The 27212-nt window shown below is 43.5% G+C and overlaps 1 protein-coding gene across 7 annotated transcripts; it reads right to left on the reverse strand.

Moving 5' to 3' along the window:
• On the reverse strand, nt 1-27212 carry GPRIN3 (GPRIN family member 3). Of its 7 annotated transcripts, XM_053976718.1 has the most exons (3): nt 10288-10402; nt 5315-5418; nt 1-2879 (listed from the first exon to the last, which is right to left on the reverse strand). In XM_053976718.1, exon 3 carries the CDS (start codon nt 2785-2787, stop codon nt 406-408), a length of 2382 nt encoding a protein of 793 aa, XP_053832693.1. In that variant the 5' UTR covers nt 2788-2879; nt 5315-5418; nt 10288-10402; the 3' UTR covers nt 1-405. The 7 variants fall into 7 exon arrangements, with proteins under 7 accessions (XP_053832693.1, XP_053832692.1, XP_053832694.1 ...); XM_053976717.1 differs by lacking the exons at nt 5315-5418; nt 10288-10402 and adding an exon at nt 27107-27212; XM_053976719.1 differs by lacking the exons at nt 5315-5418; nt 10288-10402 and adding an exon at nt 26510-26605.

The following is a 27212-nucleotide window of genomic DNA, read 5'->3' on the forward strand; positions in this document are numbered from 1 at the left end:
TCAGCTGTTGAACCTTAATTCCACCTCCCTCAGCTTCCCCCAGTCCACCCCTTTGAGTAAGACCTCATAATGCACATAAATAAATTCCCATAATTCTGACAATCCCTCTGCTTCCTGCTTTATCAGAAGGTGCTGCTATTCCGGCAGCAAGGTGGCAATTGAAATTTGTGCTTTTGCTAAGTGCCTAGCATTCCATCTGACAGCAGTCAAGGTTGGGGCACAACATGGAAATACACCAGCTGTGACAATAATAATGGCAGGATGGAGCATGTGGCTAGTCAGAAAACAAAGGGAAATAATTTTCCACTGTTGCATCACAATTCCAATCACACAACCAAACAGTAGGACTTGAGGTGAGGGATTCTCTCCACCACCACAGGTATTTAGGCACCCCTGAAAACCATGTCAGTCTAACACAGAAGAAGGAGCAGGTCGGACGCAGCAATTAGGACGCCTAAAATTCTGCAGCATGGACTGGAACACATTGTGCTGCCTCCCTTTCAGTTTTTTATTTGAGGATGTATCTGAGGAAATGGATTTCCGGGTCTGACTGTTCTGGGCCCGGATCAGTTTCTCGTGTTCCCGTATTTGTCTCTGTAAGTGGTTCTGAATGGCAATTCCCAGGGATTCTGGATCGAGGGAAGCACCATAAACCTCCCACGTCATTCCTTGCTCATCCCAAACAACATCCCTGACGTGTTTGGACTGCTTCACCTGTACTTTTGCTTCCATGGCTGGGGTGGAATGCTTTTTGTTCTCCCCCAGGTTTGGCACAGCCTGAGAGGAAGCAGGAATCACTTCAGTGTGGAGATTGTGTCCGGACTGCCTGGCCTGGAGGCCCTGTTGCTGGGGAGCTGCCGATGCTGCCATGGAAGGGGCAGCACTTGCAGAACTCACACTCAGCTCGGGCGTCAGTCCTGCCTGCAGGTTCTGGCCACCAGCCATCTGAGACTGGCCACTGTCTCCGTGGCCCCTGCTCTCCTTCCCACCTGCATCCTGTGGGCACGCCTTTGCAAGGACGGCAGCAGGTTGTATGGTAACATTCAGCTCTCCTTTAGGATCAAGAACCACCAAGATTTCTTCCTTTGGTTTTACCACACATTGATTAGGACTGGCCTGCCCTTGACTTGCAACCTTGCTTTGCACAGGCTTTTGCTCAGAGCTGCCCAGAACCTCCTTCTGCTTGGCTTCACTGTCCTTGCCAGAGAGTAAAGGTGACGGGCTGCTTCCAGCACGAGGGATGAGATCTCGCACATTGTTCTGGGTTCCTGGGACAGCATCAGTGGAAGTGGTGCTTGGCTCACCAGCGCCAGTCCCAGACTGTGATGGAATTTGATTACTGGAGTCAATTCCAAGCTGCTCAGCTGGGATGGGCTTTGGTGGGACTGGAGCATCCTTTGGCAGCTGAGCAGCATCCTTGACATCACAGGCTGTACTGGTCATTTCAGCATTACCCACAGATGTTCCTTGAGAAGTAACAGCTGCAGGGGAGCAGGGGAGAACACGTTTCACATTATCTGATGATACTGGAGATGCCACATCAGGTGGGAACCCCGGCAGTTTGACAAGCTGGGTTTGGGCTGAAGCAGTCACAGCCACAACAGCCGACTTTGATGTGATACCAGGAGAACATGGAGACTTTTGTTGTGAGGATAAACTGTCAGTAAGTGCAGCCTGGCTCAGCCCCATACCTCCTTGGTAAATTATGTGCAGTTCTTCCTTCTCCTCTGGAGGAGAATTCCCTTTTAAGAAGGTAGCAAAGATGCTGGGACTGGTAGAAGCTGATTTGCTCTCCACCGTAGCCACAGCCTGAACCTCAGCATCCCGCCATGTTCTGCTTACAGCTTCCTGAGTAAAAGGGCTGCTCTCTGGCTGAGCTGTCATTGTACCTGTTTCTCTGAATTTGGAGAGCTGGGTGGGGTTTGGACTCCCAGGCATGGGGTCCAGGCTGTGTACAGAATGTGGACTCCCGTGGCTGGACTGTCCTGGTGCCTTGCTGGTCTGCACCACTTCAGTTTTATCTGGGGGATGCAACTGCGGCATGTCTGCAGTCCCACTTTTCCCCTCCAGATTGTTCTGCAAGTCTCTCCCCAGGTCAGCTTCGATTTGCCCTGCTGCCAAGGCTGACTGACACACAGCAGAACCATTTTTGTCTACCTCCCTGTCTTTTTCCCCTCTTTGCAGAATGTTTGCCTGAGAAGTATGACAGAATTGATTAACCCCGACAGGATCACCTGGAGAAGAATAATTTAACACTTCAAGTGCTGGCTGATCATCAGTTCCCTGAGGTTTCAAGGCAGAGTCATCTATTTGTGTCAGGGAGCTCATTTTGGTCTGGCTGCCTTGCACAAACTGCCGGGAGCTCTGGGGGGCTGGCATCATCTCTGGCCCTTGCCCCACTGAGAGGGCTCCTGTGGCAGCAAGGACTGGCACTGCTGGTGCTGGGATGCCCACTGGCTGGGAAAAACCAGCAGGTTTTACATCTGCAGGATGCCCCTCTGTAGTTATGCTGGCCAGCCTGGGAGAAAAGGTTTCCTGCTGGCTGTCATCATCTGTGTGGCACTGCTCGCACCTCTGTGTGCTGGCAGCACCTGTGCAGGTCAGGTGGAACAAGCAAACCTCAGCTGAGCTGGACGGTGCGCACAGGAAGCCATTGTTGGCCCTCTCTCCACTGGGGACTTGGGGCTGGTGCTTAGCAGGCTGCAGGTCTCCCAGGTGCTCCTCCTCTGCAGAAGTTGAGACCAGGGAAAGCTTGGCAGATCTCAGAGGATCTGGTACAGTCCCCATGGACTGTCTTCAAGATGTTGCTTGTCCTCAGCTTCTCCTTGGGGTTTTCTCGTTGGGCAGGCTGTCGATGACAGGTTTCCTGTGAAGCTAATCTGTTAATGAAACAAACACAATGTTAGCAGCAGTCAGATTTAAGAAAAAGTACCCAGAACTAATTGATTTTACAGTGTGAAGAGAAGTACTTGCAGGCAGGGGGGGAAGTGAAGCACCCAATTCTGCCTGAAAGTCACAAAAAAAGACACAGATTTCAACCATTTCCCAATTCTCAGGTTGGGATGGAGAAAACAATACTAGGGACAAAGCAACAACAACTTCTGTGCTGTTGATATATGAATGAAAACATTGACATGCCAAGAGGAAGGAAAAGAAGAAATATGGAATTAAAGAAGAGATACAGACTTTGCATGGAAGTTTGAGTCACAAAATAAAATCCCTGTGATAATATTCTCTAGCAAGCCATCTGTGGAAGGAAATGCCTATGTTCCTTCCAAACAGATCTCTAAGTTTGAGTGGATTCCACATCTTCAGTGAGCACCAGTTCCCTCTTCTTCTCAAGGGTAGCCTTTCTAGCTCTACTGCCAACAAGGACATGGTCACAGCGGGCAACAGGTCAATTCAGACTGATGTGGATGAACCGAAGCCTCACTGGTAAAAGGAATATGGAGGGACCACAACCTGCTGGGTGATGCAGATAGAAACCAAGAGGAGGTACTGCACACCAGGTCTGTGCACATACTCACTGCTGCCACATTGAGATCCTTTGAAATAATTACAAAGAAGCCAGCTTGATTAATAAATGGGGGTACGGATGACCTAGAAATCAACTTACAAGTAGGTGGTATGAAATTGAAAGGGGAACATTGCAGCACTGCAGAACAGGAGGGGTTCATGCCATACCCAGGGAAATGTGGGGGAGGGATTTTAAGCAGGTAGAACAGAGTAATCCAGGCTGGAATCATGCCAGGACTGCAGAGAAACTATCTCTTCAAACAGGAGGTGATCTCCAAATGTGCTTGCTGGCTTTCCAAAGGGCTTAGCACTTCCCAGCCTGGACGCTGCTAGAGATCAAGGACAGGATCCATGTCAGCAGAGTGGTGGTGGCTAGTGATAAAATCCCACCGTACTCTTCTTTTAAACTGCAGGCTATCTGTACTTGTTTAAAAAGTTTTCACTTGCTTATGCTGCCAGCAAAACACAGATATGAGACCTGGGAGACACTCAAGTTTTGTTAACCTGATGACAAGAACACTGCTGTACCTGTTTGTGTGCCCCTGTCTCTGCAGGCACACAGCAGGATCTCCCTTGCTAGGGAGATGCTGCTGGAAGCAGTGGAGCAGTTACTCAGCTGTTCCAGACCCTCCCCACCTACTAGCAAAATCAACAAAAGCTTTCTCCAGAAAAACCTCTACTCTCCTTTTCTCAGCCTGAATGGCAGTGGTGCAACTTCCTTAGTTTCTGTAAAATCAGTCCCAGATTTCAGCACCTTAGGATACTTTAAAAGAGCAACAGGAAAGAAATGCTCAATGAAGGAAAATTTTAGAAAATACAGCCAGTCAATTTTTTCTGAGAAAAAGAAAGCGCTGCAACTTATTACTTATTCATTAAGCTTTCTGTCTTCCAGGTATTAAAATTTTATTACTTTTATACTCCCTCTTTGGTCTTTGTCCAACCACAGAGATATAGGCTCCTAGGTTAAGCCAGCCCTGAGAAACTGTAATCCTGCCTCTGAAGGATCCCAAGTTCCTTAGCTGCAGTCTGTGACAGCAGCCCAGCATAAGCCCACGATGGCTTTCCAGGAGGGCTAAGGATTGCCAAGCTTTTTGGGAAGTACTGAGTATGTAAACCAGGCTGCAAATCAATGGAAGTTTGTGGCTGCCCACATGTCTTGCCTTCATTTTGTTCTCACTTTAAGGATAGAAAATATAATCCTGAAGGAAGGACAGACATTCCATGTTCACTCTGTTGTGCTATAAAGATCTAAGGGCTGTGAGGAGAGGAACAGATGGCTTTGGGCATCCATTGGACTAAATTCTATTACTCTCTTCTTTCCTTTTCCAAATATCTATGCAAACCAAACCAGTTCATACAACTGGGCAGGTCAGATATCTTTTTTCCTTATTTTTTAGATCCAGAGTTTATTTAAGAAAAATTAAGCAAAAAATGGAACAAAATTAATCCCCATTTTTAGGATGAGATGTACTACTCAGCAAACACATAAGAAATAAAGATTTCAGAGAAATCTGTTTGGTTCTTCACTGTACAAAACCTGGGCAAGGCAATCAGCATACTGGAGCATTATCTTTTAACTCATACCCACTGAACAGGGCAGTGATTCCTAATTTTTCAATTAAATGAATTAGTTCTGGTCTGAATTCTGCATGAATTCTCCCCATCTGTTTAGTGGCTCTTTACTAGAATCACCTGAAATACACAGTTGAATGTCTGCCTCATATGGTAATTAAAAGAGATTTTGCTACCAGTCCGTGTCATACAACATCAACAGAAGAAATTCCCCCAGAAAACCTACCTGAACCTATTCTCTGATGTGGGACAACTGAGCATAGTCCAGACATTTTGCCTGACCCTTGCATATTGGTTGGACCGTGGATTATTCTTCTGCCTGGAATGACTCTGCATATAAGTTAGTTTATGAGCATAAGGTTTCTATTAAGACTTTTTTGTCAAAGTCATGGGAATTATTTTCTAGACTGTCACTAAACCATCCTAATGACAGGAGCCAAAGGCACCGAAGTAGGCTAAATAAGCATGGTAACTTAAGAAAATATTGGAATTTAAGAATTAGTAAAAATCAGAATAAAAAGCAAAGTCTTATGAAAGAGAGCAGCAAGGAAGCCCTACAGATTACAGAATTAGAAAGGCATTTGTGTTATTGGAATCTCATTTATGATTATTGTCTCATTTTTATTACTTGAGTCCTGTTATATAGGAATGAAGAACAACGCTGGGACCTGTGGGCAACACTACTCAACTGCCAAGACAGTGAGGACTCAAACAAACAAACAACATTGCCTGCAAGCAAATACTTAGAAAAAATAGAAATACAAAACTCAGTAGAAGGCCAAAAAACACGTCAAAACAAATCAAGATTGCTGATGAATTTTTCAAGTCTTGTATGCCAGACATGGAGTGATCATCCAAAATTTTCTTTTAACAGGAGGTGAAATTAGTATCTCTACAAAGGTCAAAATCAATTTTTAGTAATAAGAACAGATTTGCTACACCAACAGAGTTCTTATCCTTATTCTTGCAGATCAAATTAGCCTGCCTCACTGTGTCATTCTTATTTCAACAAATTGTTCTGCACCTTTAGCAGCAAGGGGTTTCTAACTTTGGTGAAGTCTATGTTCGGCTCTAATGGTCTGGGAGGGTCCCTGTGTGGCCAGCAGACCTTTGCAGACCCTTGTAACTAAGTCAGTCTTTTTCATGTGCTGTCAAAAAGCCCAAAAACCCTCAAATCCCAAGAAGTCTCAAGGCAACTCAATGCTGACAATGTAAAGAATCTCCTATTTATTTCAGTAATAACCAACTCCCAATAAAACAACACTGCAATTTTTACTCTTGTGTCTTATGAGAAACTCAACAAAACCAGAATGTCTGCATGTTTGCTAATACAAACCAGTAAATTTTCAGGAAATTCCTACATAAGATTCTGCCTTCCATTCCCTCTGGAAGAAATCTGAAAATCTGCAAAAGCACAAATAAGACTTCCAGCATCTCCACCTACCCTCAACCATAAAAACAACTAAAAAGCAGCTCCCAAATGAATCAAGCACCCCTTTCCCAATTCCTGATTCTCATCACCTCTCCATTCCTTGAGTCCTGTACTCTTTGAGCCCTCTCTTCAACCTTGTCTCTGCAAATGGAGGAGCTGAACACTTGCTCTTAATAGTTCTCATCTTACAAGATCTCTCAGATCATTACAAAAAATCATTATACAGCCACATTGGTTAAGAACAAAGATAAACATCTGCTGAAGTGGGAATTCAGGCTCTGTTCTCAATTTTTGATCTGGGGAAAAAGACAATGGCTCACTTGAACTCATATCAGACCACTTAATACAAAGAAAATAAAATATATTTCTTTAAATTTTAAATATACAAACATCCTTCTAATTCTGCAGCCAGTGGGTTTTTTTATCCTCTTTTCAATGTCAAAGGGTGTTTGTTATCCTGGGTTTTGTGAAAAATTTGCTTTATGGGCCATTTTCTCCTAATTATCTGTGGGATCAAAAAGACTGGCACTACAGATGAAAGACAGCACAAAACAAGGACACATTCATTAAAATACATAAGAGATTGCCTGAAGAGGTAAGATACAAGATGCAGAGCTTCCATCTTTCAGTGTGTTTTGGGATGCTGATGGGAGACAAATTATTCACTGTGATGACAGGGAGGGTAGAGGTGGTGGGGATGTCCACAGATACCTTGCACACCTGTGATTCCCACCAGAGACAGGGCTGGCATTTCAAGCAGAGGGTGCTCCAAGTCCCAGTTCCCCTTCTACACCTTAGGAATGCACATGTTATTGCAGGACAGACCTGCAGACAAAGCAGGAACCTGTGCCAGAGACAGGCAGAGAGCTGGGCAGCAGAAGCAACACGTTCAGCACCACAGGGCTGCAGCACCCTCTGTGCAGACATTAAGCCAAGTGGGTGATTGTGTGCACACCACAACACCAAATCAGCTGGAACTACCAACTGAGCCACATGAACAGCCCTGAGGAGAAACCAGATCCAGCTAGGACTCCTTACCAGACCTCAGAGCTCTTCCTCCTGGATGCTGACACACAACCAGCAATGTCTATCAGGTTTGCTCAAAAAGGTGTCATGACACAATGAAAAATGGAAACAGCAGAGGCAAAAATGGGAAATAAGTCCAAACACAAAAACAGAGGCTAAGTGCTTTATAGTAAAAATGCGGCGAACCCTGGATCCAGGGAAGAAATGACAATGTCTGGCTCCAGATCAGAAGGCTGAAGGATAACTTTATTAAAACTATACTATATTACATTAATATACTATTTAAAGAGATACTAATCTATTCTAAATACTTCTTACTTACCTATCTAACTAACTCAAACTCATGACTCTCTGCTGAGAGTCCGAGAACAGCTGGATCCCATTGGTCATTGAACCCAAACAACCTTCACCAGAATTCAATCAAGCAATCACTTCAGGTAAACAATCTCCATACCACATTCCACATGGGGAAAACAAAGGAGCAGAGATAAAGATTGTTTTCTCTTCTTCTCTCTGTGCTTCTCTAAGAAATCCTGAGAGACAGAATTATGTCTCTCTGTCCAGAAATGTGAATGTCACAGTGCTTGTCCTTGCTTTGTAATTGTAGTAAACTAAAGAAAATCAAGGACAAGATGCAGTACTAGTTTTAGCCAAAAAGAGATGTCTCCCAATCAGCCTGACACCTACAGGAGATTTATCTAGCAATATTTGTACATACTGAAGAAACATATTTTTCTGGTTGTTGACTCCTTCCATCTTGACTCTCTGCCAGGTATAGAGGTTAACTCTGCAGAGTGCAAAGCATGGGAACTCCACTTTGGAAGGACAAAGCTCAGCTTAACCTGCTGCCCACAGCCTACATATGAGAAAATGTGTTAAGCCAGTCCTACAAATGGTACAGTGGCCTCTGGAACTAATACAAAGCAAAGCAAATTGCTTTGCACCTTCCTTCATGTCTCTCAGCTTCCTTTGTTTAAGGCAAACCTTAAACATCCTGCCAAGAGCCCTAAGCAGGACCTTGCCCCAACATTTCAAAGCAGTCCAGGGACACATGGGTACCTCAGCAGTCACTCAGGGACAGATGTGTGAGAATATCTGCAATCAGCTTTTAATAGGCAGGCACAGAGAATAAAAACTTTGTGGTGATCAACCATGATTCAGCTCTACCATTCTGCTGGCAGTTACCCTACAATTAGAAAGATGTCCATCTAAAAGGAAATACAGCTCTGCTCTGAGACAGGATGTTCCAGCCTGTGTCCCATCTGTTCCCTGTGGGCAGCACCCATCTTGCCCTGGCCAGGAGACAAGCAGCAACCCCCACATCCAGCTCTGGCACCTGCTGATGAGGCCCTGGCGAGAGCCCCTGCACTACTTCAGTCTTAGCAGTGCTCCAGTGCAACTCAACCCCAAAAGCTGGGCTGCCCCTGCTGAAAATGTCATTGTCCTCTGGCCATGGCCAAAGGCAACAGGCTGCTATGTGCTGTGGATGTGCTGCAAGAGCATCTTGTTTGTGTGGGAGTAAGAATCAAGTGGTTATGGATTTACAGGTGCAACATGGTTTAGTGAAATTCTTCCACATTTCCAGAAAGAAAATGCGTTTGCCTTGCACTCCAACACTTTAAAGCAAGAAAAACCAGTATTTAGAAGTGACAGGAAATACACTATCGAGAAGATTGCTAGAAGACAACATTTGGCAAGCAGATTGAAAATCCTGGTTTAAATTAGAAACTGTGGTATCATCTGCTGCCATTGAAGTTTTGAGCCTTCAAAGCTCACTCCTTTCGCACAGATTAAAAGCCTTTTCCAGGAGAAGCTCAGATCCTCATGTAAATGCAGCCTCTAGAATCTCTCCAGAGAGCCTCACATATCATCAGAGGAGGGTGGCATGGGAATGAACCACAGGAGGGCTGGATGAGAGCCTGAACATCCATCCCTCCACACTCTTCTCCCATATCATCCTGCCCCTCTACTTCCCCACTCAGGTCACCCTCCCAAGCCTGCCCTCTGCTGCAGACAGGGCCCTTGGGCAGCAGCAGAGGCTGCAAAGACAGGCTCTCTCCCTGAACACCTCCTCCCAGGGCTACAGCACCCGATAAAAAGGTTTTCTTTGGCGAGGCATGTAAGCACGCAAAAGCCCCTGCTGAACACTGGGCTTGCTGCAGAGCACTGCAAAGAGGCCATCAGTCTTTCTCCTCCAAGGTGAAAGGGAAGGATAAATGGCTTTATGAAAACAGCTAAATCAAACAACTACACCGACTGGCAGCCAGCTGTAACAGCTGCATAAGCTACAGCAATATTCCTGGGCTGCCCTGGAGGGGAAGCAACATGTGGGAAAAACCCACAAGGATATACTTTTTTTGTTTTAATTGCATGTTATTATGTTTAGCCTCATTATTTATCAGTAGTTTTTTCTTATTCCAGCAGCTGACCCTGGAAGTAATTTTTAAGGAAATGCAGTCTGACTTGAAGGGTAAGCCATGTTTCAGGAGGAAGTCTCCGTGCACACTCCTGACAGATGCACACGAGAGGAAACCAGCAACCTGATGTCCACATCAAGCAGGTGACTCCACATAGCTCACTGCCACTGCTTATTGTTCTTCAACTTACTATTGTGTAAAAACAAGGCGTGGTTTCTGAGGAATGTGAACAGGAGGGTCATGTGGACCCCTCAAACACCACTTTTGTATCTGGTGTCGAAAGCAATAGAATTTCTAACAACCAATTGGAATTTCACTCCTTACCTATCCTGCTATCTTTCTGATAAAAGCATGGTGAAATCTAAACCCTCATTAATGCATATTATGCAGCTGACTGCATTTGAATGTTGACAGCTGACAAACAAAAGCCCTTCATGAGCTTTTTGTGAGAGTAGTTTAGCAGTGACCAACAACAAATATATTTTTCCTACACAGCAATGCCAACATGACCTCATAAAGCAGAGTGATCATCTTTAGGGATGAAAGCATAATGCTGGCTTGTTGCCCATGCAATTCTTGCAATTCTTCTTTGACCCAGACAACTTGCAACAACCAGGATGATGCGGTTTACATGGACATCCATCCACTGGAAGTGAGACTAAAATAAAAATCACATTTCTGTGGTCAGGAAAACATAACCACTGCTGAGTAGATGTGTCTTGGAAAGGGTGGCTTCTAGGGACAAAGGCTGTTATGTACTTCTAGCATGCTTTCAGGTCCTTAAAAGGAAGTTTCCCGAATTTCATTATGACTTCCTTAAGAGCATTCCCCCCAGGGCACTGAATACAAACATTCATCTTGCGGCTGAAGCATCCACAGGAGCAGAGTTACCACCCTAGACAATCAGGCCTGATTTGCTGCTGAATAACTATATTATTGGAGCCCAGAGAAACGTATTGTAGCAGCACTTCTTATTTTAAAACCAACTTTGCAAGGAAATTCTGCCTTGGAAGAGCTGACAGCAGGATCAATGTCTTTTGCATAAGGTAAAACCCAAAAATGATAATATTTAACTCTCATGCACAGTCTGAAAAAAAATAAGTTCTCCTCATATATCATATTATTTTAATGAAGATGCTGGGCTCAGTATTAGAGAGGGGAATAGATCTTTACATAACAGGCACCTGGCAAGGGAAGTATCCATTGTCATTTACAGGTGTTATCCTAATGGAAAAGAACTACTCCAAATGGCATGTAATTAGAGTAGAAGGATGCAGTCCCTACCCAGTCATTACTGTAACAGAAATGTGCTGTACTGTGTGATTAACCTAAGAAAGGCATGATGATGATCTCACCACGTCTGCTTTTACCTCCTGGCTATCACAAAACACAACTCATGTGACTAGAGAGGCTGGCAGCTGAAACAGCTATCAACTTGGGGGTTTTTTTTTTGTGTTTTTTTTTTTTTGTTTGGTTTGGGGTTTTTTTGTTTGTTTGTTTTTTTTGTTTTTTTAAAAACCAGCAGTTAAAAATATCTTGCCTTCTTCCTGCTGCCACCTCAGCAGTTGCTTCCTGTTTTTTCACATTGTCACTTTGCTCTGCTGCTGGCTGTCATTGACAGTAAGAGCAGCGAAAAGAACAAAATAATCTCCTTAGCAAACTGCCTCCTGCTAAACACCTTCTCAAGAAACCCACAAGAGGAAGTGCCATGTGCTGGGCCACTTTTTGTCTGATGTATTGAGGCTCTGCAGGAAACTAAATGGCTGCAGGTTGGAGGCCTTCAGTGTTCAGGGATAAAATCTGAGTAATTCTGCGGTGTCTTTCCAACGCTGGTAAATGCTCTTTTGAGGGCAGTGACTCAAACCTGTGTGTCCAGCTAAGGACTCTAAGCTGCTCACCTCAGTCACTCAAACTTATGATGTGACTTTACTGAGACCATTACATGAAAAGCTGCCATCTCAGCCTCAGCCTCTTCTTTTTCCTTACTTGAGGCTATACACTTTATTGTGTTGAACGCTGACCCTAGTGGAACTGGAACACACCAGCGCCTCATTGATTATTTGCATGTGGGATGTGGGGGAACCAACACTTGTCATTTACTGCAGATAATCCGTGAAACCGCTGTTCTTTGTATCCAGAAATGATGGACCAGCCTAACGGTGTAAAAGGCACGGTAGATGGGTGACAGCTTCCAGTCACCTGACTCTAATGAAGGTCAATGCCAGATGGGAAAATGGTGGTAAAATATGACAACCATAAACCACTCCAGGTTTTCTGTGGTCTCCATCGAGAGCTGACAGAAGGTGTTGAAAGATGCATCTGAGTAACCTCCCAGATGACAGCAACTGACACTATGGCAGAGTGATCGGGTAAACTTAAGAGAAACTGACTGCTCTGGCTCTTGGCTTGAGCAAAAGGCAGTTCTGGCACTGATACCAACTCAGCATTGCTGAAAATTAACTCCCAAACCTTGCATCACTAACTTTGAAATTCACTACGTAGCCAGAGAGTTCTTTGGGACGAAGAGAGGCTCTTAAGTCTTCTCCATCCTGCACTTAGATGTGCTTGAACAAAGAGACTGCAATGCTTCCTCCAGGTGAAGCAGCCAACTCAGTCACCACGCCATTCTCTCAACACTTCCATCTTCCTACAGCAAAGAAAAACACCAACAGCTGTGCTGTATGATGGCTTATTTTAGGAACAACTGATTATTTGCAGTCTATCCCACAGGTGTTTGATGGCAATAACTTTTTAAAGTTGCCCTTGCAGGGAGCCCAGGGGTGTAAAACTCTCTTGTGCTAACAATTGCAGGAACCATCCTCACTTCTGTTAGAATTGTTTCCTAACAATGGCATATACAAAACATGTATTTTTATCCCTACATTCAATGTAGGCCCCAAGAAGGGGGTGGGGGGGGTAAGGTATCCAACAGTCTGCCACATTTTATACTGTGATTTAAATAGGATTTTCACGGGCTTAAGAATAATTACATTCTCTGCTTCTGAATTCTTAAAAATCTCAGTGCTCTTATAACAAATCCTTATTTAGTGTCTGACCTGGGCAGTCCCATCTGTGTTGGAACCAAACTAAGCCCAGGACCACTTCCTCAAGACAGACAATATTTAAGAGGTAGCAGTGCAAAATCTGGAGATCAGTTCAATAAAACAGGCTAGAAACAGAGACACAGAAGGTGTTGTAAGCCAAAGCTTTGCCCACTGCAGTATGGCACAGCCATATCCATACCCTAGACCCCTGCCTTATCCATACCATGCTTGTGGTCCAGTCCACACCCGGAACTCTGCAAAGCTTACACCAGACTAAAGTGACATCCCTACTCCTGCCAAAGGCTGACATCTTCCAAGTTAGAACTCAAGATTTACACTGAGCCTATTACTGGCACACATCTTCTCCTTGTTTCTTTTGCATTTGGGACAGGGGGATAAATTTACATTTATCAGGTGACTGAAGTAATGCATGCAGTGATGAGGGCACTGGTAAAAAACATTGACTTTGACTTGAATCACTGTCCCTCAGGATGATGGCCAAATTGGTTAATGAGAATAATTAGCATTAATTAAAATGACAGCTCAAAGGAGTTATATCACATCTGAGCTCAACTGAGTCTCAGGTTTACTGGAGCTGGCTGCCTCAACCACCTGGCCAAGCCCAAAGCAGACATCCCCATGGGCAGCATGACTGGCACTCACCTGGCAGCTATCACTCCAGCTCACCTTCCAGCTTCTCACACTACACACCGCAAGCAAATCATGCGGTACCCCCAAGCAATTACTGAGTTTATCACCTAATGCCCAGCACCTCCCATCAGGCTGCACTGCTTTTTACTCCTCTTAGGAGCAGTTTTAGCTGCCCTTGCTCAAGCTGCCAAAATATTTAACATGCAGATCTTAGAAGTGATCTAAGGTCAAGCTGTACCTTGCTAGAGCACAGCTGTGAATGAGCAGGGCTGTGGGATAGCTTTGTCCTTGTTTCTAAGTCAGCTGGAGTGGAAGCTGGCAGGGTGTGAAAAAGGATCATTCACGGCTTAGGGTTTAATTACTGGACTCACATTGAACATCAATGCCCCATGCACAGAGGCACGCTTGAAAGAGTGAGAAAACACATGGCAACCTTAGAGCCAGTATGAAAATCCAGACAAGATGGTTTATTTCCACACAGGACCTTGAAGATAAGTACTAGATACTTCAACCAGCTGTGAATGCACAGCAGCCTTCTGACCACAATTTATTTTTACTGACATCCTGTTTATGGATATAATTTAAATTACCACAAACTATGCATACTTACATGATTAAAGACAGACATACACATAAAATCTGATACATGCTAACAAAGATAGTCATCTAGCCTAATCTCGGTGATTAAAGCTGAGCATTGAAATCAAAGAAGTCTGATGTTCAAAAGTGCTGAATAATCAGAAACACCAGTAAAGCCACTAGGATTCAAAAGTTGCTCAATATTTTTGAAAATACAAATTTTTTATTCCTGTTCTTATTTGAGAAAGGCGAGAAGGTTCTAACATACTCTGCCATTTTGCTGAATGCTACATGTGAGCATAGAGATACTAAGCATTCACCACTTAAGCAGAAAAGATACAGAGCAAAGGTAGGAACCTCTACTTTTTCTGCCTCTTCAATACAATCTAACACAGATGAAGATCACAGAGAAAGCTATGCAACAGCCAGTGTCTAATGCCAGTGATTTAAGTACAGAACACCTTTCTTCTACATCTCATCATCTACTACTAAAAGCTGTGCAATCATGAACCCAGCAATTCAGGCTTCAGTGATCCACCTCTGCAACATTAGCGAAAAAATATTCAAATGAGTTCCTTCCCTTCCTAGATTCAAGTCCTGAATCTACAAAGAGGGAAAGAGACCTCTGCTAAATGAAAGGCAGAAAACAAATCAAGTGTATAGAATATGCTGCTGCTAGCATTTGCAAATTAAAAAACCAAACCCCAGAAAACCACCACTTTAAAGCTGAATAAGCAAAGGATGTTACAGACCCAGGAAAAGTACTTGCACACATTCCATCCAAGAAAAATACTTGCAACCACTGCAACCGCTGCAGATTCGTAAGTGTTCATACAAGGAGGTAAGCACTTCTGGAAAGGGCTCTTGCTCTTCAGAAAGCTCAGACATGGCATGGGATCAGATGGGGTATGAACATATGACAAGAGAGAATAGGACATCCAGTGCAAACAGGGAAGCAGCCTATGAGATACTGAGCCAGCAACTCAATAATCTTCTCATCTTCTTACAGATGAGCTGCTTCTCTTGCAGAGAGCAAGGCTGGCAATTTGTTCTGAAACACCTCTCCTGTAAATCTGCAGCCTGTGTGCCAGAGCAAGCGAACTCAGAGCAGACCAAGAACAAATGGAAGTAGTATGTGGACAGAGGCAGATTGTGTCAGAGGATCAAATAATGCCAGAGCTGCGAAACTAAGAGCAATTTATCTGGTGTGCACCATATTATCAAACACCCAGGCCACACCCCAAGAAACTTGGCTGTCACTAAGGTGGGAAGCCTTGTCCTCCATCCCTGCTCAGCTGGTCAGCACAGTCCAGGTAATTACTGTAGCTTCATTTTCATTATCTCAGCTCTCTTCACTCTGGTCCCTCATCTATGTATTAACAATCCTGAGCCACAGATGTGGGCAGCCACAGGAAAACTGTTAGGTTTGTTTTACTCCAAGTCAAGAGGAGAAAAATATTTTTGCAAATGCAGAATGCCATGTGAGGTGGTTTGAGAGAGACAGATGTCAGATTAGCACTGCAGATGGGCTGAAAAATCCCCCATCACCACTTCAAAACTCTCACCCTTTTCCTTTTCCAGAAGGACTGAAAATGTGTTCTTTTCCCCTTGTGTGGGAGCTTTGCCTTTATTTTAAGGGAGGAAGTGCAACACCTAGAAATTCATTAAGCCCCTGGCCTTCTCTCCTGGGAAGCAACTAGATGAAATGGCTAGGCTATTGAATGTCAAGGTTAGCATGCCTCAGTCCCAAGTTTCTCCTAGAAAACTAGAGTGTTAATGCTGACCTTTGGGGAAGACCAGCCTTCTCCCATATGAATTCAGTGACTTCATTCCATTTATGAGGCTGACATACCTCTACAACTGCTGAGTGAGTTCTCCCTATGTAAGAAGGCAAGAGGAGATAAGGGGCGAAGGGGAGACCTGCTCTTTCAGAGAAAAAATGAGGATGTGCAAAGGAAAGTAAGTTGGTTGGTCCCTGTGATAAGAAAAATTCTTTGGCCCTCTGCCTCCTGGACCTAGGCTTGAATGCTCTTCCAGCACTGATTCCCCATCTGTCTCTTACTGTGTACTCCTTGCCAGACCATTTCACAGCTTCATATTGCTCAAGGCCAGGAAACTGTTCATAAATGGTTATTTTAAAATTGTCTTTTGCACCATGGTATGGAATCACTTTTGAAAGACAGTTTTAAGTACTCGTGATGCTGACCATGTTGCTATCTCTTGCTGCCTCATGTTGCATGTTCAAGTTGAATAGTGTAAACATTGCTTTGTCTTTCTAAGCCCCTGATGAGTACTTTTTCCCATTTTCTGGGGTTTTCTTGGTAAAGTATTAGGTCTCTCTTTTAATGGTTGACCAATGTCAAACACAATTCAAAAGGCTGCTCTCTGATCATACAGAAAGTATTTTTCTGTGTATATGGACATAGAAGAAAAAAAAACAAAACCAAAAAATCCACACCAAAAACATTCAGACAAACAAAAAAACCCAAATAGACTTAACTAAAAAAATTGTGTATATGCATAAGGGGGGAAAGCCCATTTTCCCAAAGACTGCCCTCTTTTCAGTCACAAACAGAAAGTCCTCTCTCAAAACAGAATTAGTCATTAAGCATATATAACCAATTAACACTTAAAAGTTTCGACAGGGAAGAATTTAAGATCAAGACTAGGTGACCTCAAGATATTTATGGCAGCTAAATTCTGGTCCTGGCAGCCAGCTCAGAAGCCCATCAATTAAATTCCCCATGCAACACACAAATGTTGATCCTACATTAATTCAAAGGGCAGTGTATATTTTAATTTCTTCTTCAAAATGTTCTCCAAATGTAAGCTAACAGGTTCATCGCAAAACACATTTAATTTTGTCTTTAAGTCCACAGTGCAAAAGAGTCACCATATGGTCTACTAGAAAACAGACACTTTTCATTCATCTCTACCTCATCTGCCCTACATTCATTATGAATCAGCCATCTAAGATAGGATGACTGAAAGGATGATGTGGTTTGGCTTCCTGTCAGAATGGCAACTATGGTATTTGGAACAATTTCATATTAGTTTAGTATCTCTGGTAGATACCTCTGGTAAAAGGGCAGATTTACCTCCTGTAAACTACAAAGGAATTACAACCTTTAACTGCAAGGTCAAATTTCACCCATCTAATTAAGTTTCCTGCTTTGAGCAGCACGTTAGCTACTGACTTTGATGTGATTTTTACAGTAACAGATGTGGCTCTGATTGCCAACTAGTTGAACTCATGTGGTCATAATTTTGACTGCTGAAGTCAAGATTATAGATCATATTGAAAAAGAAAAAGGGTTTCAACAGACAAGTGAGACAAAATGAGATAAACTGAGGCTGAGTAGGTGGCATTCATTAGTCACTAGAAGGCAGGCTCTGCTCCTGGAGGAACCACCACCACATGAATTGTCCTGGAGCATCCACACAGACAGAACTGATGTGTAACAGCAAATAACACTTCTTACAGAGCTATGTTCTTGGGACCAAAATATTAGAGACATAATGTAATTGAAGCTTGCTTTCCTGGTACACACTTAAGGAAACTATTATTAGCCTTGCTGTCCTTTTTCTTAATTTTCCTCTCCTAAGGCTTTTTAAGGAACAGCTTAGACATTGTATGGGTTCTCTCCCCGTCATCTACATGTTTGAGCTGGCTGCTGGTAGGAAGGTCTGCTCATATTCCTGCAGGCATGCCAATCTGGATACAGCAAACACATACAAATAGTCTTCATGCAGGAATCTAGTAGAAAAAAAATTAAGAACAAACCAAAACCCAACCCCAAACAAACAACAGAATACCACCCCAAAACCCCAGGGTACTATCTCATGAACACATTCAGACCATTCATCTTCTCATTAGAGAGCAAGTGTGAGTATGCTTATTGTCCATCTCTTTGGCAAGCATCCTCCTACCTTCATGTCCCCTCCAGCATGGAAAACTGTAATTCTAAAACAGGTCATTTTATTATGAAAATTTGTTTTCCAAGCAATATTCCCTTGAGGCCCTTCATATTAAGAGCATCTTTTGAACTGGATAAATACTGTTCTTCTATTTCCCAATATCAACTCACATGCTTATGTGATAATGGCCAAACATGGTCCAGCTGGAAGCAATTCTCAAATAGACCATTTAATAGAAGAGTATTTCTGAGGGAAAGCTCCCAGGGTTTATGATAGGATATTATCTGCTTTTATTGCACTGTGGCCCCATGACTTGGGGTTTGAGTTTTTTATTTTAAGTTGATGTGTACCCTGAACCCAGAGAGGAAGTAAAAACCTCTTTTCTCACCAAACAAAAGACCATCTCTGAGTTGCTATGTCTGCAGGAGGAAACTGCTTGTCCCTTCCCCTTCCTAGGCATCAAGCTAATTGAGACTCAAAACAATCAATAAAGGCTGGATTAATTCCTGAGTACCAAAAGCACACACAGCTAAATTAATGAAGCTAATCCTTTTGTAGTACCCATTTGTTAAACCTTCTCTGCAGCTCCTGATGCAGCTTGCTTGACTTCTCAGGAAATGAATGAACCACTTTTATTCCTCAGTCATAGTCTGCAGTGTATCCTCATGCATTTTTAGCACCACTAGCACATGACCAAAACTATGGGCTGAATTCAGCCTGTGTTCTCAGGCATGGGGTAACAGCACAGATTCTGCACAGTCCCAACCTGAAGCCATCACATGCAGTGATGAATTCCAAGTCTAAGCAGCTCTTGGCTGAGGTAGGTGAAAACACATTTGCAGTTACTAATGCTCTCAGTTATGGCATGAACAGGTTTATTAGAAGAATGGAGCAGCAGACAGGGACCTGAAAGCCTGGTCACTTTATTCTGCCATACCATGCACTTGAGGTGACTCTTTGAAACACCTCTTACCCTTTCTGTGAGAGTGTCTTTGGTGCTGCAACTAAGAATTGTCAAATGTTACCACAGCTGACTCTGTAGATGGGATATCTGTCACTGTGGACAGATGGAAACTGATGCTATTTCATGAAGTACTGAAACAGCAGATCTTGTAAGGCTACTGATTAGCTTGAGCAGAAATCTGGGTCCTCAAACTCATGCATAGCCTCTTTAACAGCATTTAACAGATACTCCCTAACTATTAACCTCACGGGCAAGATTAACATTTTAATTTTTAATTAACATGGAGAGGCTGTGGTGTGCAGCAGTATTATAAAAAGTTCTGAAATGCCAACCTTTTGGAACGGAATAATTCTGTCATCTTGTTTCCATACAGTTCTTCTCAAGACTATCATCTTTCTGACAAGTATTTTATTACTATTACTTCTACCCCTTACTACATTCCCCAGAATGCTTATTATATTCTATAATTTTCTTAATGAGTCATCTCAACCTTAATCTTTCAATTGTGTGAAGTTTTCATGAAACTGATACTTCAGAGGAAGAAGAGTGACTGTAATAAAAGTGACCCTTTAGTTTATTAAATGCTGAAGTGCAATTATCCTTCAGCATTTCCTAGCCAAAGACCTGGCTAAGTCCTCAACAGCCAGACTGCTTCTAGGAGAGCTGAGCTGGGAAGAGTTAGGTGACTTTTACACCTCTGCACTTTCTGAAGTTGGGACCTGGTGATATCTGACTCATTCCTCAGCGCCCAAAGGCCATCTTAGAAGCTGCTCTGAATTGTAGCTCCAGTAGTCTAAGAAAACAGGGACTTGCTAAAATGCAACAGTGCCCTGTCCACATCACCTTCTTTGCTAGAAAATTTCTTACCTGGTTTGTTATACCAACTTTACAGACTTAATCTGTTATTTGACCCTGTTTTTGGCAAAACTCCATAGAGTCCTGGGGCCTATGGAAGGGACTGTTCTTTGAGCACTCAGCAGACACGCTACTTTCTGGATTAAGATCTCACTGGCAATACATTGAAGGTAAAGCACCTGTTCTTGCACTTCAAAACATTTTACAGTTTCTTTACTAAGACAAAATGACTGCCCCACGAGTAGAAAATAACTTTCAGTCAGGCTGGCTTTAGGTTAAGGGACTCTACTCACCCCAAAACTGGCAAACACCACATTTCCCTGACCAGAGAAACCACGTGCCAGTTCTACTTGCTACCAAGAGGAACACTCATCTCTTCCCAAAATCATGTAAAATCAGATTAGTAAGCAGTCTACTGTTCTTTTCCTTTTCTGTTTCACCCAGGAAAGGAAAAATCCATCCATCTGAAAATTATGCCTAACCACATAATTTTTTTCCCACATAAATGTTAATGAATTGACTCCTGTTTATGCAAATTTAAGGTAAACATCAGATCCTTTGTTATCTTGTGTTGGAAATTCCTACTGTTTCCATGATAACATCTTGACTGATTTTCTCAGCTTTCTATTGATTATTTCATGCATGTAAAGAGGGGTCCTGGAGTCACCAGCAAATTTCTGAATTAATTTTTCACTGACTTCACTGTCATCATTTGAGATAAGCCATTGCTTTTTATAGTATCCTTTTCAGATTAGTCATAATGTAGCATAGTATTCATGCCCTCTGTTTCAATCTGTTGGGTTTTTGCATGAAGAATATTAAAAATAATTGCACATCTTGTTTCATTTTGCCTTTTTTCTTGTTTGACTTCCCTTTTAAAAACTGCACTTTGTTTGCACATTAGCATCACTGGGAAAAAGATTTTCACCATTAGAATGCAGTCTGGGATTCCAACTGCAGTAGCCAATATTTGTTCAATGTTCTCCAAAAGAAGTAGGAAGGTGCATGTGCATATAGAAAGCCATCCTATTCATCCAGATAAAAATGCCAACTGGTGATAACTGCATGATGATTTTGAAGAGCTGAAAATATTAATTATCATCACTGAACTACAGGAGAATCTCAGGATAGAGATGTCACTGTGAGAATTCAAGCAAACATTGATTACTTCTCAATATTTTTAGAAACACCGTATCCATTTAGCAGGAAAAAAACCCACCAAACAACAAACCAAAAACAAAATAGAAAAAGGGAAAATAAGTTTGATCAGTCTTTCCAAAGCTGAATGTTTGGTCACTATGTTCTGCTCCCATTTGGTATATGTTTTCTTCAGTGTCCAAGACTGAGCACCAAGATGTTTCCTATTACCATCCGAGTAGCAGTTGCAGCTGGACAGTTTTCCTTATCTCCTGTTAATAGGCCCATCAATGTCTCGCCTCATGACTCAGAGATAACACTCTCCAGGAGCCAGTTCTGTTTAACAGGTGATTAAGAACACACCTTGTGACTCAAAATAACATCAGCCCATTGTGAGATGCTCCGCCCAGGGGGAGAAGCTAGGCATTCCCACCTGGATAAATCCAGGGATTTCTAGACAGAAAGGCAGCCTTTCCACAGGTTTCCAAGAAGACACAGCAGCCACATCTGCCACTCCAAGAGGACTGCAGCCACTCCAATTTGGACTGCTACCAGCACGCTGGCCAAAGCGGGTGTCAGGTTGTATTCTGACTTTGCCAGTGGTCTTCCTTTTGTATCATTGTGTGTATTTTTGTCTTTTGTTTTCCCTTTTCCCAATAAATTGTATTTCTGACTTGGAGTCTCTCACTGGTTTTGCTTTCAAACCAGAACATTCAGAAAATAAGAATACTCCTGGTTGCAGGCTGTCTAGGCAACCTTCCCTACAGTAGTCACTTCAGTCCTGACCTATGCTTCAGTTCATAGCTGTAGCTAACTGAAGCACTAACATAACTCTTTCAGGAATCATCCAGACAACCAATGCTTCAGGGAATACTGCTCTTCCCCCAGCTTCTGTGTGCATTAATGTACAGGAACATGTACCAATGGGAGGGGATGTGTTATTACTACATAACCACGATCAATCCACAGATGATATGAATGCTTTTAAACTTAGCAACGCTGCTGCTTCCTGGATCAGCAGGTCACCAGAACACAGTGAAGATTCCTGTCTAGCAATGTGCTTCATATCTGTTTTATCATAGTTGAATTTGACTATGAGGGTTGCCTGAGAGGGAGATGATAAATATCTCAGAACACATACTTCTTATAATCCTCTTCTAAAAAACTTCTCCTCCACTCCCTCAGCATAATATTTCTTCTCCAAAGCTAGACAACAGTGATATAAATTAGATTGGAAAATGAATTGTTACCACTTGCCAAGCTTTCAGCCTCAGCTGAGAGCTGGTCTCCACTAGGTTAGACACAGACACCAGCAGTGTGTAGCCATGCTGATAGCACAGATACTAACAGTTTAACAGAGCACTGGAACCTCTGTGTCCCCCTTGATTACTCCTTGTTCTTCTAAAAGAACTACTGTCAGAGGGAGGAAACAAGTAAGCTCAACTGTTACTACCACATTCTACTAATATATAATAAGTACAGTAAAACAATCAGTAGAACTAACACGTGTTGCTAAGAATTACACTCAGAGATAAAATAGATACAGACACTTTTTCCTGGGTAATTTAATAGATACTGTATCTTCCTGGATGTCTGGTTGATATTGGCTGTGGTAATAACTTCCATGCCTGCCACCAAGCTTTGTTATACAGGATCACGGATTTAGAGGCATGGGGGAGATGAGGGGAAAGAACTGAATCTGTTCTCTGTGAACACACCTATAGCACTCTTTTCCCACAATGCATGGTAATATTTGTCACTGTTGGCATTCTTCCCTCCACTTAATTATTCTCATCAAGTGCACCGCTTGTGCACTTGTCCACTGCTGACAGAGGACAAATAGGTGCAAAATGCTATTATGCTAGTTCCCAGTCATTCCTACTCATGTGCCCACCTTTTTCTTTGCCTTTCTCCCCAACAGCCTACATGGAGTTGCAGGTGTTGACACCGCATTTTCTTCCCATTTATTTAGCCACATGCTGACACCTCAACCGTCTAGGATCTGCTGCCAATTTACAAATGTGGGCTCCTAGCCACAGACTCCCAAGAGACAAATAACTCAATGTTAATAAGTAACTGATCATGTGTGATCAAATTTTTAATCGGTATCAGTCTTTGTTTCTACAGAACTGAGTTCAAAGTCCATATATATAATAAAAGATATGTATAGACCTTTTCTATTTTTACTATTTGCAAAAGTAAACTGTATTTGCATATACTTTTAAAAACTTTTCCTATTGGACAGTAACTTAATTTCATTTAGAATATGTCCAGAACTTGTTTTCCCCTAGTAAAATTATCCTCTTTTTTTTTTTTTTTTTTTTTTTTTTTTTTTTTTTTTTTTTGTTCTTAATCTCAAGAAGGTTATGTTTACCTAAATTGGGTAAGATCAGGTCTTAATCCAGGATTGCTCCTAAATCCACAAAGGCAGCAGATTCAGCCTGTATCCTAACTCTGCTTTTAGTGTAGGAGTTTTAAATTAAGAAGTGATGTGCTACTAGGAGCATAATTCTCAGTTACAAAATTTTGTTCTGACTGTAGCTGTGAGACTACGAGCAGATTGCGTGTACTCCTACAGCAGTGAGGTTTTCACAAACTGGAGGCAGGATGTTGTTCCCCTTTGCTTTGGTTGAGTCTGACAGAGGGAGTTTATGTTCTTAAAAGTAACGGTGTCAGTTTCAGGACCCAAATCTGACAAATTTTACCACTGCCATAGTATCTTGCTAGTGAAATCTGTCTAGCCTAGTGCTCGCTGGTCAGTCTTCAGCAAGTCTGAGACTCAAAAATACTATCTTCTGTCTGTTTACAACTAATTAAAAGCCTGTAGAATTAATTAACAGCCACTATTCGTAATGCTGGGCTGACTCTGGATGGGCTTCAAAATTCATAAATGTCTAATTTTTGGGACCAGCTACCCCAAGTAAACACACACATATTCTTCTGATTGCAAAGGGAGCTGAAGAAAAGCAACCACGAGAAGAGAAAGCATATGTTGGAAAAACTCAGAGATATTAGCCCAATCTGGGGGACAGAAGGCAAGTTTGAATGGGTGAGGGAAAGATAGTAACATTTCAGAAATTTGTCTTGGGGGGCTATAAAATTGGACAAACTCGAGAAACATTTCCTATGATGCTGACACCAGCCTGTAGAAAATTCAGCAGAATTCCAGAGCTCTATTCAATCAGATGTGGTATCTGAACTCTGTGATGATTTTTCAGACCTTTTAAGGTCTGTTTATATTTAGTGCATCACTGTCTATACTTCATGAAATCTTATGAATAGACATTTTCTGGGGCTTGTAATAAAAAAAAATCTTCATGAAATTTCAAGAACACTCTTTGTCCTGACATTTAAGCTGTTACACAATCAGAATGTACTTTTCTTAATTTTAACACTTTGAAAACAACTAGGTCATTCTAAAGGCTGAAACCTGCTATCATTCCTGCAAACAAACCTTACTCAGAGGCATCATCATATCACTTACACCATGGGATGGTCTGCATGTAAAGACCTTTAATTTCCAGACTTCTTACACCACCCTCCCTCACTGCACATTAAGCTCATAGACAGGGCAAGTCAAACACACAACTCCCAAACAAAAAAATAAAAACACCCTCAACCCCCCCCCCCCAAAAAAAAAAAAAAGTTAATTTCAAAGAACTTTGTTTTGTACCATCTCCCACAGCAGGTGCCTTCAGACTACTCAATCTCATCATTTTGTTGAGATTCGAGATGCTACCTACATGCTGCTGGAAAAATTGACAATATTCTGTCAAAGCCACCTAACCTCTCTGGCCCATACTCTCAGATACTGTGCTTTCTAGAGAGCTGTAAGTCCAGGCTTTAGCACACTTCAGAGCAAGTTAAACTCACAATGTTCAAGTTAAAGACTTGCAAAATAATGACACTATGTATGTCAGCCTAGACATCAGAGCCAGCAGTGGGATTTACAGCTCTTTAAGATAGGAAAGCAATTCTTTTCTCTCGCCAACACTTGGAGGCACAGCTGAACAAAAGCATTTACAAAAGCAATTCACTCTAATGGGCACTTTGCAGTTTGTATATTACTTAATGTAACTTCTTGGTACCATTTACTCCAGGTGACCTTAAACTTATTTGAAGTTCGCTGGGGGAGAAGACAGACATTTAGGAGGAAGGTCCTGGGAAAAGAAACTCCTCTGACTTCTAGAGGACGCCAGAGGTCTATTGTGATTCCTGAGCTGCAGACTCCACAGAAGTGAGGTGATCTGAGGAGGGAAAAAACTCTAATATAGGCAGATCCAAAGGTATACATGTAGAAATATTTAATTCAAATGCTCCTGACAGGACAGGCAACCAGCTTCTGAGAAAACCTTGGCTTCCAAAGAAGTTCAGGGATCACTGCCTTTAACTAATGGAACAGAAGTTCCCACCACGTAGTCGTGGGAAAGAAAAGTTTGTACCGTTGGGTGAATAGACAGGGGAATACTGAGCACGAGGTTATTATCTCCACACGTGACGTTAACAAGGGCCTTCCTGGAACCCGCTGTGCAGCACCGGAGGCCATCAAGGATGGTGGTGGAGGCTCAGAGAAGAAAGAGCAGCCCAGACATTTCTCCTGGGGAGCATCTGCATTCCAGGCAGAGACCAAGAGAGTCAGGTCTATTTGTCTCAGCAGAGACAATGTTAAGTGGCTATTTAATTACTGCCCTTAAATACTTGAGCAGAGAGAGATGATCTGAAACTAGATAACCATTTAATCTGACAGGCAAAACACTAGAAGATCTAGTAGCTGGAAGATGAAGTCAGAAAAGTTCAAAGGGGAAAAGAGATGCAAACGTTTAACAAAGCAATTAAAAATTGGAGCCAATTATCCAGGAATGTAGTCAATTCCCATCGTTGGAAGTCATTTAATCAAGACTGTTTGAAGAGGCTGGTGGGCCAGACCTTGGAATCACAGGGGAATAATAGTCTCTGCTTTATATTATGGAAGAGGTTAGCCTATGGGATCATAATAATGTCTTATGACTAAAAAACCCAACACTAGCATTGTAATCTTCCTTGCTAAAAAAAGGATGAAGGAATAAAGCATTAATGAAGCCAAGGCCTGTATGGGGCGCCGAATACAAGCTGAATGTGGACAACACAAGCCACAGACCAGGAGCTGACATCATCAGTAGTTTTGTCACCAACTACAGCAAGAAAAGGCCGTGAGGGATTCGTGCCCAGCCTCAACACCCTGAGCCAGGCAAGGGACATCACCTGGCCAACCCTCACGCCTTGATGCTCCTTGACCGTGACATCCCAGCTCGAAACCCTCACGGAACCCTCCGCTCTCGGCCGGGAGCCGCCACACCACGGTCTGGGGAGCCCCGGGCTCCGCCGACAATCACCCGGGGGTGCCCCAGCTCACCCTCACCGCTGCGTCCGCCGGGCTTCGGCCCGAGGGATGCCCCTTGGCCATGATCCCCACTCCGGGTGGCGGAAGGCGGCAGCTGGGGTTACCCCCGCGGCGGCGGCGGCCTCCGGGGCATCTTCCGCGCTGCGACATCGCGGCCGCGGGCACGTTGCCGTGGCGACCGAGCCGCACATCCCCCCGGCCCGTCCCGGCGGTGGGGGGGGCATCTCATCATTATTCTCTCCACCTTTTTTATTTCTTTTCTTAAGTTTTCCGCGCACCCGGACCACGCCTGAGCCAAAGTCGCGTACAAGCGCCGGTAAAAACGAGCAGAGGATGAGAGAGGTGCCCTCGGGTCCGGCCCGGCCGTTCCCACCCGCCGGTGTCGGCTCGCGGGCGGCCGCAGCCCCTCTCGCCGCGGAGCGGGGCACGGCTCGGCTCCCCGGGCACGGCTCGGACCCCGCGCCAGGCACGGCCGGCAGGGCGAGGCACGCCCGCCTCGTCCGGCACCTGCCCGCGCACCCAGCCCGCTGCTCTCCGGCGCCAAACGCCCTCGCTGGTGTGTGTGCGTGCTATGTAGGTGCTCACCCAGCCCGCTCCGCTCCCCCCGCCCCTTACCTCCGCGGCGGCGCCTGGGGAGCCGCGGGCACACAGCCGCCGCGGGCAGGGATGACCTTGCGGAGAAATCCATCATCCGGGCAGGAAAACAAGCCGTTCCTCGGGG

Source organism: Vidua macroura, chromosome 4 (genome assembly GCF_024509145.1).
Source record: "Vidua macroura isolate BioBank_ID:100142 chromosome 4, ASM2450914v1, whole genome shotgun sequence".
Taxonomy (NCBI): domain Eukaryota; kingdom Metazoa; phylum Chordata; class Aves; order Passeriformes; family Viduidae; genus Vidua; species Vidua macroura.

Bases quoted from the DNA above. Each gene is read 5' to 3' on its own strand.
- GPRIN3 (XM_053976717.1), bottom strand. From the start codon at position 2,787: ATGGGGACTGTACCAGATCCTCTGAGATCTGCCAAGCTTTCCCTGGTC.